This window comes from Solea solea, chromosome 15 (assembly GCF_958295425.1).
Source record: "Solea solea chromosome 15, fSolSol10.1, whole genome shotgun sequence".
Taxonomy (NCBI): domain Eukaryota; kingdom Metazoa; phylum Chordata; class Actinopteri; order Pleuronectiformes; family Soleidae; genus Solea; species Solea solea.
In genome coordinates, this window is record NC_081148.1 from 20,136,655 (window position 1) to 20,155,044 (window position 18,390).

General features: G+C 41.0%; 3 protein-coding genes across 4 annotated transcripts; all 3 read right to left on the bottom strand.

The window, feature by feature from the left end:
* Positions 1–420: 420 nt before the first annotated feature.
* On the bottom strand, positions 421–1,805 carry c15h10orf53 (chromosome 15 C10orf53 homolog). The gene is made up of 3 exons (XM_058652169.1): positions 1,696–1,805; positions 1,491–1,610; positions 421–508 (listed from the first exon to the last, which is right to left on the bottom strand). Exons 1-3 carry the CDS (start codon positions 1,787–1,789, stop codon positions 444–446), a joined length of 279 nt encoding a protein of 92 aa, XP_058508152.1. The 5' UTR covers positions 1,790–1,805; the 3' UTR covers positions 421–443.
* A 703-nt stretch (positions 1,806–2,508) lies between these two features.
* On the bottom strand, positions 2,509–12,358 carry chata (choline O-acetyltransferase a). 2 transcript variants are annotated; one of them, XM_058650746.1, is made up of 15 exons: positions 12,050–12,358; positions 11,703–11,799; positions 11,270–11,461; positions 10,313–10,431; positions 9,780–9,833; positions 9,510–9,690; positions 6,459–6,636; positions 6,180–6,349; positions 5,642–5,742; positions 5,359–5,487; positions 5,140–5,262; positions 4,296–4,437; positions 4,119–4,181; positions 3,894–4,031; positions 2,509–3,649 (listed from the first exon to the last, which is right to left on the bottom strand). In XM_058650746.1, the coding sequence occupies exons 2-15, from the start codon at positions 11,748–11,750 to the stop codon at positions 3,233–3,235; spliced, it is 2,055 nt and encodes a 684-aa protein (XP_058506729.1). In that variant the 5' UTR covers positions 11,751–11,799; positions 12,050–12,358; the 3' UTR covers positions 2,509–3,232. The 2 variants fall into 2 exon arrangements, with proteins under 2 accessions (XP_058506729.1, XP_058506730.1); XM_058650747.1 differs by having other exon boundaries at positions 11,703–11,835.
* Positions 12,359–12,846: 488 nt separating this feature from the next.
* slc18a3a (solute carrier family 18 member 3a) lies at positions 12,847–15,502 on the bottom strand. Its single transcript, XM_058651811.1, has one exon. It carries the CDS (start codon positions 14,982–14,984, stop codon positions 13,428–13,430), a length of 1,557 nt encoding a protein of 518 aa, XP_058507794.1. The 5' UTR covers positions 14,985–15,502; the 3' UTR covers positions 12,847–13,427.
* Between the last annotated feature and the right edge of the window lie 2,888 nt (positions 15,503–18,390).

Below are 18,390 nucleotides of genomic sequence, written 5' to 3' on the forward strand. Positions count from 1 at the left end.
TAGGACATAAGGCTGGGCTTCCTCTTCGGAGGCTGAGGGACACACGCGAGACACAGCGAGCGCCTCGGATGCTTCTGAGAGCAACGCTGATGCTCAGTTGTCACTTTTAAATCCTCAGGTATTAAACAGAACCGATATTAGTTACTGCTCTGCTCAGAAATGATGCTTCCTGTTTCCTGCCTCTCTTTCCACTTACAGCTAAAGAATTAAATCACTGTACATCATTTCAGATGATTATGACCTTTTTGGTTTATACCTTTGAGTGCATTAAAGTTCACTACAATCTAAGGCATTTTCAACGTAATATTGAGCAATACAGTTCATTCATGTAGTTAAACGCAGTGTTTTTTTTTAATTAAAGCAACTATAGCCTGTTGGGGAAAAAAAGATGCTGTATATTGTATGTGCTTAATCCTTTTTTTATTTTTACTTTGAGATCACCTTCAGCAAGAATTCTCCACAGCAGCGACAGCTTCTCTGCAAACAGGATCTAGTGTTCCATCTCCACCTTTGGGGTTAAAAAGCACAACAGGACGTCATAGCAACAGGGTTGAAAAAAAAAAGAAAGAAAAAGGCAGCCAATTACCTGCAGCCCCCCAACTAAGAGTAGAGTCTCTGAGGACAGCTGATTATATTAGTTTACAGCAGTGGCAAGTTTGTAAAAATCATGTTAGAATGTACAGGAGACTGCAATCGTCACTCTTCCAGATGTAAAACGAACCCCTGTTGAGAATTCACAATTCCCGATTTGACCAGCACCACATTTTTGAAACCAGACATTCAGAGGTAAACCAGCTGACAGTCACACTGGTGTGCTATGGTGGTTTAATAATTCGTCTGATTTTCTCAAAATGGGAACACAAAATCGACATTATATTCCATTGACGCAGAGCAGACATTTGCAGTAACTCCTCCAAAACATGTTTACTGACAAATAATAATCATTTCTCCGAAGGCTTTTGTTCAAACACAATTATTTTTGTGACCGTTCACTAGGGCTGCAACAAATATTAGATTTATCGATTATTCGCCGATTACTAAATGAATCGTCAACTACTTTGATAATCGATTCATTTGGTCTGGATGTTTTTTCCCCAATAATTAAAACAAGCTTTCTAATTTTTCAGCTTCTTAAATTTGAATATTTTCTGGTTTCTTTGCTCCATATCACAAAGAAATGATTAAAGTGAATCATTTTTGGCTTGTGGACAAAACAAGACATTTCGAGATCATCGTCGTCGACATTTTTCAACATTTTAGGGACCAAACAAGTGCTCGATTAATCAGGAAAATAATAATTAGTTGCAGCTTCACATTGACTGGATAGGTAATAATAAATGTGACTGGTGTGTGTAAAGGCCTTGGGGTGATTGGAATGTTATAATTTACTAATGGATATTTGCATATAAATCTCCTAAATTTTACATACTGGGACTTTAATTAACACACACACACCTGAGGATCACGTGCTCCTCAGGTGTGAAACTCACCAAACTCCAGCTGCTGGATGTGACACGTGAACACCAGCTCCCCGTTCACCTGTAGCTCCACCATGTTCCACTCGTCCGTCTCCTCGAGGACACACTGGTGTCCGCGCGCTGTCAGAGCGGCTGCAGACAAGTTGGAGAGGTCACGTGTTTGTTTGACCTCGCCTGACGACAAGGAGACAACAACAACAAAAATGGTGGTGTTTACCCTGCAGACCCTGCAGCCTGAAGGTCCTGTGCTGCACGATTCCGCTGGATTCATAAGGTCCGTAACAAAGTGTCACCCGAGGTTTTGACGGCATTGTTTGTTGTGGTCACCTAGGCAACGCTCTCTCTCTCTCTCTCTCCCTCTCTCTCTCTCTCTCTCTCTCTTTCAAATACACGCTATTGTTTTGCGGAGGTGGAAACGGTACTGACATTTTCTACTTTAAATTTTCTAGTTTAAAAATGTACAAAGTAAAAAAAAAAGTTAGCTTAATTTACTCAGCGTAAAAGTTAGTAGTTTTTTTTTAACAAGGTTAGGGTTTTTTCTTGTGTCATGTAAAAAGAACAATGTGACCCAAATCTCACATGAATTGTTTTCAATTAAAGACAAACCTTTACAAATGACAGTGCTGACAGTAAAATTGTGCTTTAACTTGTGCTTTAACTTTCTCACTCACTCAGGGACCTTAATTAGCACCAGTCCTCATGATTCACCTGTCCATATCTTCCTCCTGTCCTCATCATTCCCCTGTCCCTTCAACGGTCCTACTGTACATATACTTTTACAACAGGTAAAACAGACAAACGTGTTTATCATTAGTTTTTTACAATTATTCATCAGATAAACGGCAAAATTGACATGAATCCATTTATTTATGTTATGTATTCTACACTCTTTAAATACATCTTACAGTTATGAACACAGTGATTGTAACTGCTAAGTAAGTTTTACAGCATACTTAACTTTTCACACCTATATTTAAATGAGACTATAGGATACATCATAGAAAAATAAATAATTGATATTCTGCTTTTGTAAAGACACAGCCGAACACACTTAAAATCCTATGATAAACTGAAACCCTATCCCCTAAATCTTTGTCAGTAAAAATAATTTAATATATATGATCATCATTTTATTAGTTAGAGCTTTGTTTTTGTTATTTTTGTGCAATACACAGCAATTTTATGAAGACAACACTCACAGACATTGCATAGAAGATTGGGGTTTCCCACAATACACCATAATCTTCAGATAGATAGCAGCATGCTTCTTTTTTTCTTTTTTTTTTGCGGATTGACATATACTGAGACAATCAGCCATTTGTCAAAATAACAGACAGTCTTCATGAATGAAATGATACAGAAACGTAGAGGAGACATGGAGTGTTTTCAATCTATTTTTTTCCCCCCTCCTCCATTTTAATGTCTTCTTTTTTTCCAACAACCTTTATAACATTTGGCTTCTTCTCAATTTAGTGCAAAACTAAAGCTAAAGCTAAAATTTGACTCAAATGAATATTTTCTGTCCTTTCTTTAAGCTCCGTTTTGGATATTTGTTGTGATAAAAGCAGAAAGTGACCTTTAAAAACACTTGTACTATTGTAATATCTGACAAGTTACCACGTTAGATGTTCATCATACAAACATTTAAACAACAACAGCTACACATAACATTTGGTGTCACAGTTACAGAGTGTATTTTTTAAAGGACTCAAGAGCAGAACATTATTGCAGCACATGTGAAATCACACCCGTCACTATTTTCCCTGACACTGTGACACTTTATATAATTGACTTGATGAAGTCTGGGTTTGTGTCTCCACTTTGGTCTGGTCCGGCATCTGCACCAGAATCTGTGGCAGTGTTTGCTGATACTTGCTGGACTCGGGCGGTCTCTGCTGTGTTCTGGATTGCCCTTTGGTCTCAGTTTGTGTGTGCTTCTCCAGTCTTTGTTTGGTCGGAGTGGAGACGCAGTTGCATTTATTGCACAAAGCTCTCATGTCCAGGAGTCCCCGCTCCAGACACTTGACAAATTCCGCCGTGCATGTCTGTGGGCTTTCGTGGAAACTCGACACGGAGAAGATGATGTAGTCTGACTGCGGGTTGTAGCACGCTCCATATCCATTTGGAACCACGGGGCCGTAGCAGCAGAACATCTCAACAGCAGTCGGGACCTGAGGGAAGAGGGAACAGAGTTTTTAACTGTTGGACTCAAATACTGTCGGGTTCACATAAACGCATTAAAATAGACGTCCTCTATTGTCCTTCAGTAGATGTCCACTGGTTGCAAAAAGAGCTACATTTGAAAAGATGTCTACTTCTCACTTTGTCAGTAAACATTTTTGTGTGGAGTTAAATGTCTCAGTTACTTGTTTCAGGTCTTCTTCAGTAGAAAATTGCTGCCCGTTTTGTAAATACCTGACTTGTTGACAGAATGAACTGATTACTGACGAGATAGGCTTCGTCCTCAAACATCTCTGGCGTCTCCATCTTCAGTTCACGTGCCATTTCGCGCAGGCCGAGTAGGTGATTGTCGATCGCCATCCCTGTAATAGCCTGAAAAACAATACGTACATCTGTATGTCGATGTATTTTCTCTGATTCGCAGAGTCAGTGTTGTGACTGGGGTTAGAGAGTAGTTACCAGAACAGTGTACTTTGTCTGCGCCGCTATGGCACCGCGTAACAACTCCATCTTTTCAGATTCCTGGAGAACAGAATCAATGGCAAACTATTGAATCTCCGTTCATTTCCGTCAGAGTAGTATTTACCCTGCAGCAGCATTCATTTAACACAACATCCTGACTAAAAAACATCTTACGCTCGTGTTTAACCTCCCGTCAGTCATTGCTCTGACGAAGGCCAGGGCTTCAGGTGTCGCCGAGCGAATGTTGTCCACTCTGCCCTCTCTGAAACGTCGCGTGGAAGCGCTCTCATAGGTTGACACTGGTCTACGGTGGCATCTAGAATAACAAAGAGAATAGCAAAGGGAAGGTCTGGAAGGTTGGATGCCAGATTGCCAAATTGGGAAGTCCAATCCAAATGTCCCAGTTTGCTTTGATACAGTATGGTACGATTTGGAACGGTAAAGCCCTGGATCAGGCTTTGGTAGGCGGGGTGTGCACTGTGCCTGATTACCACGTCAGCGAGATACGTAGTGTAACGTTGTACCAGTGTGTCAACAATGACATCAGACGTGACACAATAACACAATTGCTCCATTTGTGGCTGTTTGTCTCAACAAGACGTCAAGCTTTGAATGAGAATAGTCTGCTCGCGTTGAAGAAACACCGGTCACTAGACGGTGTAGCTCCACCCATACCGTACCATTACTCTTGAATTGAATGGAAATGACGGTGTTCTCAAACATCTCGTTTTGTCCTCAAATCAAAATGTTCCCATTTTAATGACGTCTCAATGCTATGGAGCAAAATGGGGGCAGTTATTTTGGTACTATTCCCAATAGAAAAGCAAAAAAAATACGTACTGTACCAAGCTGTTCCACCGGGTGGAAACATGCGATATTATTGTGTGGTTGGCATTAAGTTATTGACTGTTCCTGCGTTAAAGCTCGTATTTCAATTAAGCTCGTTCCCTAATCTCAGATGACATGTCCTGGTCAGTGTTATAATACAATGCATTTCTTACATAATGTACTTTCTTACCGGTAGTAAGCCAACTGCAGAGCGAGCTGAATATAAGCATCTGGACTCATTTTCTGCTTTTTGATGAACTCTTTCCCGTAGTCACAGAATTTGTGGACGTTCATGTCCAGATTCCTCACCAGCCTGCAGGGCCAATAAGAAAAAATACTGTTATGTTATGAGCGAACTGATTTGTTTGCTAATCTCATTGTGCAGAAACTAAGAACAGTGAACCAAGACCTTTGGAGCTTGTCGGCAGAGGAGGCGAGGAGTCTGTGAACCTCTGGTGTACATTTCCAGCGGAGTCTGCGTGGAGCAGGAAGCTCACTCACACTCGCAGCTCTGACCAGCTTAGTTGGGCTGCCAATCCTGATGTCAAATGAGAACATAGTAAATAGGGATACATATGTATAAATTATCTTCTTTTTTTTTTAGTTAGTCTAATTAGATTTTTCTAAGCCTATGCCAACAAATATCGCACACATTTTGAGTTTTCAAGATCTGATGGAATTTGATGGCTTACATGTATTTGAGCAGATACTCTGTGCACTGCACGAGCACAATCCCCTCAAACGGAGAGTGTTCACATACGACTCCACAGCTGCCGTCGGCTCCTATGACAAACTGACCCAATAATGCTTAATAATGCATCCATACATTACACCTTGGAGAGAAGAAATTATTTAGAGAGGAAGCATCCGTTATTAATGTCCGTTATTAATCATGTATTTCGTTCAATTAATCAGAAATCTTTATTGTAACACCTCCGTCAAAGTTCATGCTAATGACGTTTCTCAAGCAAAGGCTTTGTGATCAAATGAAAACACAGACTCCTCACTAGAATTTCTTTATATTTACATTTAGTCCTTTGTGAGTTGCTTTCAATCAAATACTTTCAGACAAGATTGGCTGTCGGCTATACATGTGACACTGTGTGAGATAAACATTACTGTATAGCACCCTCAGTTCTGTCCATTTCCCCTTGCCTAACTTCTCAAACGTGCAACCAGTTAGAAAGTCAACAAATCAGGCGGGTGGACGAGGTAACTGTGCTCACTGACCTGCATGGGCTTGTCATACCAGCGGTTGCCACTGTTCTTGGCCACTCCTCCTCCGTGCAACATACACATGGCACGTGTGGTGTCACTTAGCTCGGGACCACCGCCACCGTCCAGACAAACCAGGCACATACAACGCTCGATCATGTCCAGAGAATCCCTGTTAGTCGACTCTGGAGCATAAAACAGTGAGATAATCTGACATGGAAACACTTGGAGATCCACTTTTAGACTTTGAGAGGATTTGTATTGGAAAGACTAGCACGTCTACTTAAAATGCACCTCTCATTAGCACCCGGCGAGCTTCTGCCCACTCTGTCCGTCCGTCTGAAGTGAGAAGACCTATAGGCGGGAGCTGCTCTTCTTCGTTGTCAGCCATCTTGGCAATCTTCACCAGCTGCGTCAGCAGATCTCTTTCATTCAGCCGACGGAAGTTGATCACCACATCCAGCACAAATAACTGCACAGAGTTTAGGTTGGACACAAAATGTTTGGGTACGCTAGGGGTGGGAATCACAGGGTACCACATGATACGATACACGATACCAATTATATCACGATACAACGATTCTGTGCTGGAGGCGATTAATTATTGATTGATTTGCCTCCATATAAAGGGCATTGCAATAATCTAGGAGAATGGAATTAAAGCATGGATGACCTTCTCAAGATCATTGCGTGATAACATTGATCTGATCTGATGAAGCTGATAAAAACTGCTTTTAGTTACTGCCCTAGGTTGTTCAGATGACTGTCTGAATTACCACTAGGGCTGAAGAGAATAACCTCAGTCTTCTTCTCATTAAAACTAAGGACGTTTATTGCCATCCATGATTTTATTTGGTGGTTGGACTGAAAATGTGGTGTTTTTTCTAAGGTGGAAGATATAATTGGCAGTCCTCTGCGTAGCAGTGAAATGACATGTGCTTCCTTGTGATGGTTCCTAATGGGAGTAAATAAAGTAAGAACAGGAGGGGGCCCAAGGATTGAGCCTTGTGGCACCCCACAGGAGAGAGGAGCTGTTGAGGACACAAAATCCTCCAAATTAACAGAGAAGGATCTGTCAGATAGGTATGAAGTGAACCAACCCAGTATTCCATACGCAACATTAAAATACCATGGTCGACAGTGTTAAAAACAGCTGTAAATAACATCAAATCGGTATTTTATGCTGTGGCCAGTACAGGCAACCTGTTTGTTAGTGATTGAATACTTGAAGAACATTTCTGTTGAGTCTTGACTTTCAAATCTAAGATAAATATGAGATACGTTTAATAAATTAAGTAAAAAAAAACAAGTGGAGCCAACATTTCACTCAGATTATTAAAATTAATTTATCTGGGAGAGAGTGTGTGTGTCTGAGATGTTGGTAATTATTTCTCAGGAAAATGGGTAGAAAATAAATGTAGTGAACCTTTGGATTTTCTGAGTCCTTGCCTCATCATACTTGTTTCCATGTTGAGTTGTCTCCTTTTTCAACACATAACTTGATGATTATAGTTTTATTATAATCTGTACAGACAGCTGCACAGCTATGCAAATTAAATTTGACTTCCACGGTGTCCTTTAACTAAGCATTTTTTGTTTCTTTATGCCTACAAACATGTGGGATCGCGGTCAACTTCAATCCATTGTGTCTTCATGGCAGTGAAGTCACCTATCGTTGTTTTACTCCACGAGCGTCTTTGATTCTTTGCGACACAGCTAACGATGTAGGCTGATGTGCAAATGTCACACGCGTTATAGATAATTACTCAATACAGGGGACTTTGCCAGTGGGCCGGGCTGTTAATTACTGTTTGTGAGTTAAGTCAGCACTGTGCCTGCGGACGCTGTGTGCCATACTGTCGGACACAAGTGAGTGATATATAGTCTAATTACCAGCCACTGCAGCAGAGATGACGCATAAACTACACTTCCTGCCACAGACGAGGGTTTGAGTCGTTTTTGTTCTGGCTGTGGATGTTTTTCTGTCATGATCATGTCACAGATGTGTCAGAAACAAGCCCTGAGGCTTTATATGTGATCAAAATGAAGGGTGGTGTGCAAAGATGACTCTGCTCTTAACCTGGGATTACTGAGTACTGAGAGTACTGATGTGATCTAGTACTACTGAGAGTTCAGGGGTCAAATACTGGACGTGTCTCAGTAGGTGTTGAGGCTGGTGTGCACATATCACAAGTACGCCTACGTTCTAAACTAGAAACCACAGATTATGTATCGTAATCCAGATGACCACCGATATCTATGTATTTTAGGGCTGCAACTATTGATTATTTTCTTGATTAATCGAGTAATCGTTTTGGTTTTGTCCAAAAACCAGAAATGATTCAGTTTAAATGATTTCTTTGTTATATGGAGCAAAGAAACCTGAAAATATTCACATTTAAGAAGCTAAAATAAACACAGAAAACCTGTTTTAATTCATTTAAAAAAGAGTTACAGCCTCATAAACATAATCCTATGACTCAAATGAGACCATGTCATACAAAGACATTTTATGAACTTGATATACCAGCATTTCTGGTGACTGAGAACACAGTGTGGATCTAAATGACTTAACTAATCGTCAACTATTTTGACATTCAATTCATCAGTTTGAGTGTTTTTGAGTCATTAAAAACACGTTTCTCAGATTTTCCATCTTCTTCAATCTGAAAATCATCTGGTTTCTTTGCTCCACATAACAAATAAATCATTAAAACTGAAAACATTGAAAACAACACAAACACAAACTGAACAACACAGCAAAGAACAACATCATTTCTGGTATGTGTAGGCAACTGTATTTCCCTGTTGTGTGTGTGTGTGTGTGTTTGTGTGTGTGTGTGTGTGTGAGAAAGAGCAAATACTTTTTGTATATGTTTGTCCGTTGTCATGCAGTTGACCTTGGATTCCGACCTTTCCTTCCTTTGCTGGTAGGACTGTAATCGATTACTAAATAAATCATCAACTGTCGTGATAATTGGTTTGAGCGTTCTGATTTTTCATCTCCAGATGAATTGATTATAACAATAGGCGACGACTCATTTAGTAAGGAAGTTGTAATTGTTTCAGCCCTAATGTATTTCTTCCTTGGACCCTAACCAACATCCTCAGAAATGCAGAGAGACGAAAATGACTTCCTTGACACAAATGAACAGCGTTTGCTTGATCTTCTGGTGAAGACTTGCATGAACATGCCGCCATATAAAGAGTAAGTGGACCTTCACTTTTTGATTGTTTGGTCGAACTAAAAACATATATAAACATGACCATGTGGTATGTTTGAAATAGTTACCAAAAATCCAATAAATCTAACTTGTGTTGTTATTCTTTTTCACTTTCTCTGACCTGGTTTTTACAGGCCACGATGATGTGCTCAGGCTCTGGCATCACGCTACTTTCCTGCGCCACTAGTGTGTCTCTCTCGGGTCCTGGTAGTCGATAGGAGGTGAAGAGACGATAATACTGCTCCATACACAGAGGGGTTCCAGCCAGCTGTCCCCTGGCATAGTCCACAGGTAGGGCTCGACTACACACACACACAAACACACATGATGTTATGCATACTTTCTGAACATGACTGTCGACTATTTGCACCCTGATTGTGCTTTGACTTACGCGTCGAGAAGAGTTTTGTACTCCAAAACACCGGAGATTAAGTGTGCAGCAAACCTGAGTGAGAAGAATTCTTGTTATTGTAATTATCACATTTTATTTTCTACTTGGAAATTTCCTTCCCATGTAGTTGTGTGACACCTAAGAGAATAAATCCTGATGTAAATCATGTGTTTAAGGAGCTGATCAGAGATCAATACCATGTTAACCAAACCACAGCTTCCATTGCCTATTAACCCTGCCACGACCTGGCCCGGCCTCTCAGACCTCTGGAGATTCTGAGTAATGAGTCAACGTGTCGCCATGTTGCAAGGAAGTGTCCTATAATCGATCAGAGCCTGTGTTTAAGTCATTTATACAGTTCACGGTCATTTCTCATGATTTAATTTTTGATTCCTCGCTGTGTCTCTTGTTCTACTTCCATCACTGTATGGAGTATTATTGTCAACGTTTTTTAATTATTATTATTATTTTGCTTCAGTGTGAGATTTTTTCCTCATGACTTCTTCGTCTTGGTTGCGCAGCGCGTCTCGTACCTTAAAGAGTCAATGGGAGCCTTGAAGTTCTGCTGCGGGAAGACCATCACTGGACTGGAGTTGACGGGCAGAGCCAGTCTGTTGCTCAGGTACATGTCGTTGAGCCAGTAATCGTACACCTAACAGAGGGATTTCATTAAAGGCAGAGTACTCACTGGGCCCTTTTTCGCACGGCAGCCATTTTAAAAGGTCACAGTTTTCTAATGGCAAAAAACTGGCCCCTGCAGCACATGAGCATCCTGCGGGTTATAATTCACATGATTGAAATAAAAACCCAGGCTTGGTGAAGTGGCTCTTTGTCAAGAAATTAAACCAATTATGTTGCCCCTCCTTTAACACAGTTGACCATAGAGCTCTGTACTGTAAATATTGACACACATAATTCATAGCTTTACTGTCTGTAACCACAAAGTTAATAATAATAATGTGATTAAATATTCTATTGCCTCTGGTGGTACTCGGAGGGAAGTCAGAAATACTGTTCTACAATTCTGCTTCTCTGACAGAATGCGACATATGTTGCGCTCATAATCCATAATAACTCCTAATAAAAAGTGGTTGAAGCTAACCAAGAAGGAAGAATAGCCACCAGGGGGCGACTTCACTGGTTGCAAAAATGAGTCCATTGGGTGGAAGTCTGTGGGAAAATGGTGATTTATAACATGTCAAAATGGCTGCTGTGCAAAGGCCCCCGGCAGGATCCAATGTTGATTGCTCAAATCTGTATTTATGAACAAAACTGTAACACAATTCACACAAAAATCTATTTTTCATTTATAACTCAAGCTTTTCAGTTATCCATGTATAAATTATTAACTGGTGACTGCAGTATTTTATCAGAAACTTTGAAAATGAATGTGCGTGTCCATTCATCACCCAAATGTCACACGCTGTGTTGCTAGTTGAAAAACAACTTGCACAGGTCATTTATTCAAGGCCCAGATGGTTTTTATTTACCCAGTTTGCCATCTTCTCTCTCCTCTCCACCAGTTTGCTCTGTAGTAGCTCTCCGACTCCTCCGGGTTCCCCAAACTGCTTCACTGTGTGCTGTGTCTTCAGAAACTGTTCCTCTGTGAGCAGGTGCTTCATGCACCTCAGGTACATGTCCAGTGTGTCTTTCAGGGCAGGCAGTGGCAGCTTGGGCAGACCCTGGACAGTGTGAGGGGATCAGAGAAATCAGCAAACTCAAACTGAGCTTTGTATTCTCTTAATTAAATATAGAAGTAAAAAAAATGTATTACATGTATTACATCACTTCACTAAGAAAAGATAAACAAGTCAAACAGTTTCAATGTCAACTTTGATTTTTCCAAATGCCACATTTATAAAGCAGCAGTTAAATGAAGTCCACATGCATGCATGTACAGTAAGTCAGATATAAAATATTTACATCTCCGCAGTCCACATCTTTGGGGGGTTCTCGGTCCAGGACTGGCATGATGCCGGTGCGGATGGACAGGCTGACTCACGAGACAGACAGACGTTCACTGCGTTCACAGAGTTTGGAATATTCCTTTAAACGCCTCAAATTGAAAGCAAATGTGGAATAATATAATGTCACTGTTGCGCACTCTCTACTAATCATGCTTCACGATGATGCCAAGCAGCTGCAGTAGTAATATGTGTGTGTATATATATATATATATATATATGTGTGTGTGTGTGTATAAATGCAGTAATTTGATCATTTAACAAATATAAATATCACTTAAAAAGACAGTAATTGTATTTACTCACCAGTCAGTAAAAGCAGACGACCCTCACTCGTCCTGAGGCTCAAGAAAGAAGTTTAGTTTGGTCCATTTTGACTTTGAATGTGATTTTTTTTCTTTTTTTTGGACGAATTTTCTTTTGAAAATGTTACTCCTTCGGTCCTTTTATTGTTTGGATTATGTTTCAATCCCCCTCAGCGTGGCCAGTGCACAATCCCCTCACAGGCTGAGAAGAGATGCTGAGAAGGTACCTCTCTCTCTCCTGATGCCAAGCTCCTCCCTGAAGTCCTGCCATTCGCCGAGAACTTTCTCCTTCTTGAACATCTTCACCGCACCTTCTTCAGACGCCGACTGAAGCCTGGCGCGCTTACCATGTTGTTACCATCATGGATTTCTGACTTTTTGTTGAGTAACTTGGACGCATTGTTTGTTTCCCGTCACTTACGCCTGATTTCATTTTGTCCCCCTCTATACCGAATTCATACAATATCAATTTCAGTATTTTCCATTTCATATTTATGTTTAACTCCAACTTTGACTTATCTATTATTATGATTATAAAACGTTTTTTCCCTCAAGCTGCTGAATAATTAGTTATTTATAATCACAAAAGTATAATTTAGGCCTCCACATTATGAATATGTATTGCTTTAATTTGCCTAATATGTCCAAAAAGTAAAGTGAATAACACACCTCTTATTATAAACCTCGCTTATTCATTAGTTCATGATGAATATTCCACCTGTAGGTAAATAAAAACTTGTTTAATACACACTATAATGCCCTGAAAAAATAAAATAAAACAATCCATGAACAGAACCATTCACATAATACGGATTTAATTATGTACATAAATGTACACGTATGTACAGTCGCAGATACATTGAGGCTTTGCATTCCAGGAGTATATCATCCAAAAAAATATTAAACAAATAAATAAATTCACACAATAAGACACAGTTTTCAGCTCATTTCCATCTCTTCTTGTCTTTCCAAAAACTCTTATGTGACACACGCAGTATTGCATATTGAGTTTAGCAGCACAACTCTGGCAGAAAAAGAACACAGTTTACACCAAAAGACGCGCACATTATAACTGTTAAAATACATGTACACATAGTCCCTGAATATGAGTTTCCGACACTGTGGTAAATACTGTGGAAATGATGAGTGGACATTTATCTCAACAGACTCTCACTTGAAAATGAACACGCGCCTTTCTTTCTACTGCGAAAGCTTGAAGCTATTTGATTTGACAATGCCCGGGGGGACTGTCACACACCACGAGCAGTGAATGATTCACGTTGTTACACAATCCTAATCGTGTTATGCAATTGATCAGACAGGATGCACACAAGTTTACATTGGCACTTTCATAGTTTCACACTCAGTTGAGGGCCTTTTTACGCATACTCTCCCCCTGAGGATTCCTCTTCTGAATACGACCGCTGCGCAAACGTATCAATGCCGTTCTCGTCGATGGTCGTGCACAAACCCTTCTTCTTCTTCTCCCTTTGCTCCATCTTAATAGTGTCATAGAGTCCCGTTGGTCCATCCTCCAGGAGCATGTTCCGCTCGGAGAACGAAGGCTTCATCTTTGTCACGTTCTTCAGCAGAAGCAGCGCCGGTGCGTAAAGTACATTGGCGAGGCCCATGCCCAGGTTGAGCTGAACGAAGCCCAGGTTGTGGACTATCTGTCCAGCCACCACGGGCCCCAGCGCGTAGGCCACGCAGTACGAGATGTCTGCGATGGCGTACACGCTGCCGTACACGGACACGTGTCGCACATCCACCAGGAAACCCAGCGTGGGCAGAAGCGCAGTGTCCACGAAGGCGATGCCAAAGCAGATTCCGCACAGCGGGATCATGAGCTGTCCAAAGGTTTTACAGGCGGGCACCGTGCACGAGCTCGCGCCTATGACCACCATACCTATGGCGCCGTAAAACCACTGCAGGTGCGGGTACTTGGCTGCTAATTTAACAGTGAGATAAACACCTAAGACATGAGGGAAGAATGAAGGGAACCATGTCATGCCAATCTCCCACTGGCTGGAGTGCATGTTTGCCTCCATCCAGTTGGCGATAGTGGGCTCGAGGAAGGCGAGAGGGATGTTGCAAACAATGAGAGCACCAGCAACTACAGCTATGTAAGGATCAAGCATCAGTTTATAAATGGGGGTGCCCACTGGCATGTTCTCTCTCTCTCGCTTTGAGAAGGGTTTCAACACAGTCAGACACATCACGCCGTCTGCGAGACACACGCAGGCCAGGATCAAGAAGGGCACGCGCCTCCCTGCGAACTCATAGAGAATTCCTCCGAAGGGGGGCGCCGCAAGAGTTCCAAAGGAGATGAACGCCAAGGCGATGCCCAGCGCTTTGCTCCTCTCCTTCTCCTCCGTGTACCTGTCCGCGATCAGCGCGATCCCAGACGTGTCGGCAAAAGCCGAGCCGAGGCCCTGCATGCTGCGCGCCAGGAACAGAGTCGCGTAGTTGTCAGCGAAGGCAAAAGTGAGAGTTGAGAGGAACATGACGCTGAGCCCGATGAAGAGCGGGATGTCATAGCCGACCCTGTCTATAAACGTGCCACTCAGCGGGTTCACCAGTAGCTGCACGATGGCTTTGGAGGCAAAAAGTACACCAATCTGCAGGTCGAAGTTGCCCTTGGCGACTGTGTGGGTGCTGTTAGAGGAGTTGGTGTGCACTGAAACCTCTTGGGCTCGATCTGCTGCTTTCTGGAGCCCTTCGAGGTAATCTGGTATAATTGGCACAATCACCATGTAAAGCATATTGTCTAGCAAAAGTACTATACAGACTATGACTAGAATAATCCGCTTCTGCCGCTCCGGGTCTTGGATTACATTGCCTATTTGTTTAGTTCTTTCACTCATCTGGGACAGTTTAGAGGCGGCAGATTGTGCCAAATTAGAGCCTTTTCCCTCTTTGGTCTCATCCGGCTCCATGGTTTTCTCCCTGTCTGTCTCGAGTCTTTTGAAAGATAAAAATCTGCTTCCTCCGGTTGATTGGTTTATGGAATTACGCGCGCTTGGCTCATTTGTCCCGTCTTCTGTCTTTCTTTTCTTTCTTCTCCAGCACCGGGAGCTCCACTAATGAGCTGGATAACTTTTCTTCTGCTGTACCTCTTCTCTGTCCCTGGCGCCGTCCGTCATCGCACGCGCATTTCCACTCTCGTGACTTGGACTCGTTTTATTCCCGTCATTCCCAGTTGCTTCATTGTCTCATACTCCGTCATCCAGGCGAAGAGCTTGTCCCCGAACGGCCCTCACAGGTTGGGGATTCACCTGCAGCTCACACACACGGCTTCATGCGCGCACTCCCCTTGTTTTAGCTCCGTGTGCTGCGCGCCTCCGGCTCCCAAAGCTCAGCTGTCTCCAGTCACCTGTAACGCAGGGAGCTAAGTCATCATTTCGCATCAACCGGGCTGGTTTTTGTCGGCCGGAGCACGAGAACACACTGCAGTTTGTTGACTCCCATAGGTGCCCCCCTCCCTCCCCACTCCCCACTCCTGTCTTGCCCGTGACGCACAGTCGTGCCGCTCTCCAGCATATCTTTTATGCTAATTAAACAGAAATCCCGAGTGTACACTGTGTCCAGTCAGTTGCTTCAGAGCAGAGCCGGCGATACTTGCTCAATTTTCCCCTTTTACTCAATTTTAAATAGCAACTATCAACAGTTAGGTTTGGCTTAAGTCTGAAAGTGGACGCAAATGCGAAATACACAAGGTGGAAACCTACTGTTTTCATAGTGGATCAGTAGAAAACACCGCTGCAGTTTCAGCACCACATCCCCGCGGACAGCTCCCCGGAGAACGTCGCTAAAAACCATGACAGATTTTTTGTTTCGTTTTGTTTTTTTTGTTTTTTCTTTCCTCCACTAACTGAACTGTGTTTATACTGTTACCACAATCAGAAGTGTTGATGTTTCTCTGACATTAAGGAGCTAAAGGGCGAGTTTAGGGTCAGTTATTGTGAGGAAACGCGGAAGAAAGAAAACACTGAATATATGATTTTATAAAAACCCCAAAACAACTGATCTGCAATCACACTTAAGTTCACTCAGTCTGCTTATCATCATCATCATCATCATCATCATCATCATTATCATCATCATTATCTGAGGAAAAATTACTCATTCCTCATTATTAAAAGGCACTTCCTTGTATTTAAAGTTGTATTTACTTTCAAGTGTCCAATTATGAAAATAAAGCATAATGCGGAATGCCGTTGCAGCTAAATAATACTTAAATAATTACATACCGTATTTGTTTGCTTAAAGATCTTCCATTTGTTCCACTTTTAAAACGAATGAGACGAGGAGAAACCAACGAGTTTGATGCAACTGGACACTGCCATCTACTGGTGTGAAGAAGCAGTTGCCGCCATCCATGAAAACAATCTACTAAAGGAGCTAAATCATTTTAAAAATCAAATGCCAATCAACTTTAGCTCATTATCTTAAATCAAGTATGACACTGGAGTCAGGTGACTCTTTAATTCGCTCAATGTCTTACATAATTAGACATGAATTTCATTCAAAATTGAGTTTTGATCCATTTCCTAATTTAGTTTGATCTCTTTTGTGATTTGAATGAATTTTATTTGTTTTCAGATTAACTTTAACTTGTGTAATCAGATGTAGCTTGCCAGTATTTTTTGTTGGAGACTATAGATTGATGCAGCACAAGAAAGACGAGTAATGGAACACTTGAAATCTGAAAAGTGGACTTTAGTAGTCTCCTGCTCTACTGTGAGTGTGAGTTTAGGTATGAATAAGATGTGTTGGTTTGTTTTTTTGTAATTTAGTAATCAGTGAGTTTTGTGTCTCCATGTACAGTAGGTGTGTTGCTGTAATTAAGCTACAGCCAGTGGAGCTTTCTGTTGGTTTGTCTTTGGGTGTCCTGTGTCCTTGTTCAGCCAGTAGGTGTCCTCATGTCCTCATATATTTCCAGAAAATAGCAGCATACCATTTTTACAAAGATGCCCCTTAAGGTGTTAAAACCAGGAAAACCCAAAGAAAACAAAGTGGTCTGCATTTGATAAAAATATGATTCACGTGTGTTTGAATAGGTTATAAAAGTGTAGCAAGTCACTTACACATTTTTACAACATACAGTATAAAAAGAAAAAGAGGCAAGCAGAGGGAAAGAAGACTAAATTGCAGGAGTCATAACTAATAATGCATAACGTTAGTAAGTAAAGACGACAATAGCCATAATTTATAAGGCTATTTAATTATGTATATATATCTATATACACACACACACATATATATATACTTTATGTATGTATATATAGATATATATGTGTTTATATAATACTTTATTTAGACATATTAACATTATCAATATCTCTTTATACACAGAAATCCTCACTATCATTAATAACAATAGATATACTTATACAATATTGATAATATTATAATTTTCACTACAATGTTCATTATGATGGTCATACTTCTATAATGTAATATAATATTCCTAATATTTGTAATATTATAATTATTATAATTATCAACAACAATTGAAATGACATAATAGCCATCATACACATGACAGTAATGTGGATGTGAGATGGGGTAACTTTCATGTCCTTTCATTCACATACAGTATGTACGTATATGTGTATGCATACATATGTATATGAATCCTTCTATTATGATATATTTGTTGGTATCAAACTATGTAATCTGTAAGTACCACTGAAAAAAGGTAAAAAAAAGAAGTTGTCAATGGAAGCAGAAAGCAGGTCACATTTTTCTGTTTTATTTTTAGATACATTTGTTACATGACATTAGTGCGAGAGCAGCTTTGACATTTATGTCCCACAGTGAACATGTCATGAAGGCTGAAATGTTGGCTTTGGCTTCACACAAGAGCTCATCATTCTTACAGATAACCAAGTCTTAACCTTCAGAACGCCGCGTTAAGGTTGTGAGGACCTGCCAAAATGTCCTCACAAGAGATAAGTTTGTGTCCAAATGTGTCCTCACAAACACATGTGTATGCAGACTTTGACACAGGACAAACAGAGTAACAGATAAACGATCACAAACAGGGAGTTTTCTTAATGAAATCAGAGAGTGGAATTGGCTGAAGAAGAGGGTCAATGATTTGTGCTGTGCTGTTTGATTCTGCTCTGATCTGATTTGAAAGTCCCTCGGCATACTCAAGATCACATCATAATAAAACCTTGTGCGGTTGCCAAAGTATTAACGCATCCAAACATAATCCCCAAACCACTGCAGCCAAATGCACACAGCGTAAACATCAGAACATCAGAACATACTGTCTGTGACTCTGGTGCTGGTCCTCTAGAATGATATGGAAGAAAATAATGTCATAAAATGACC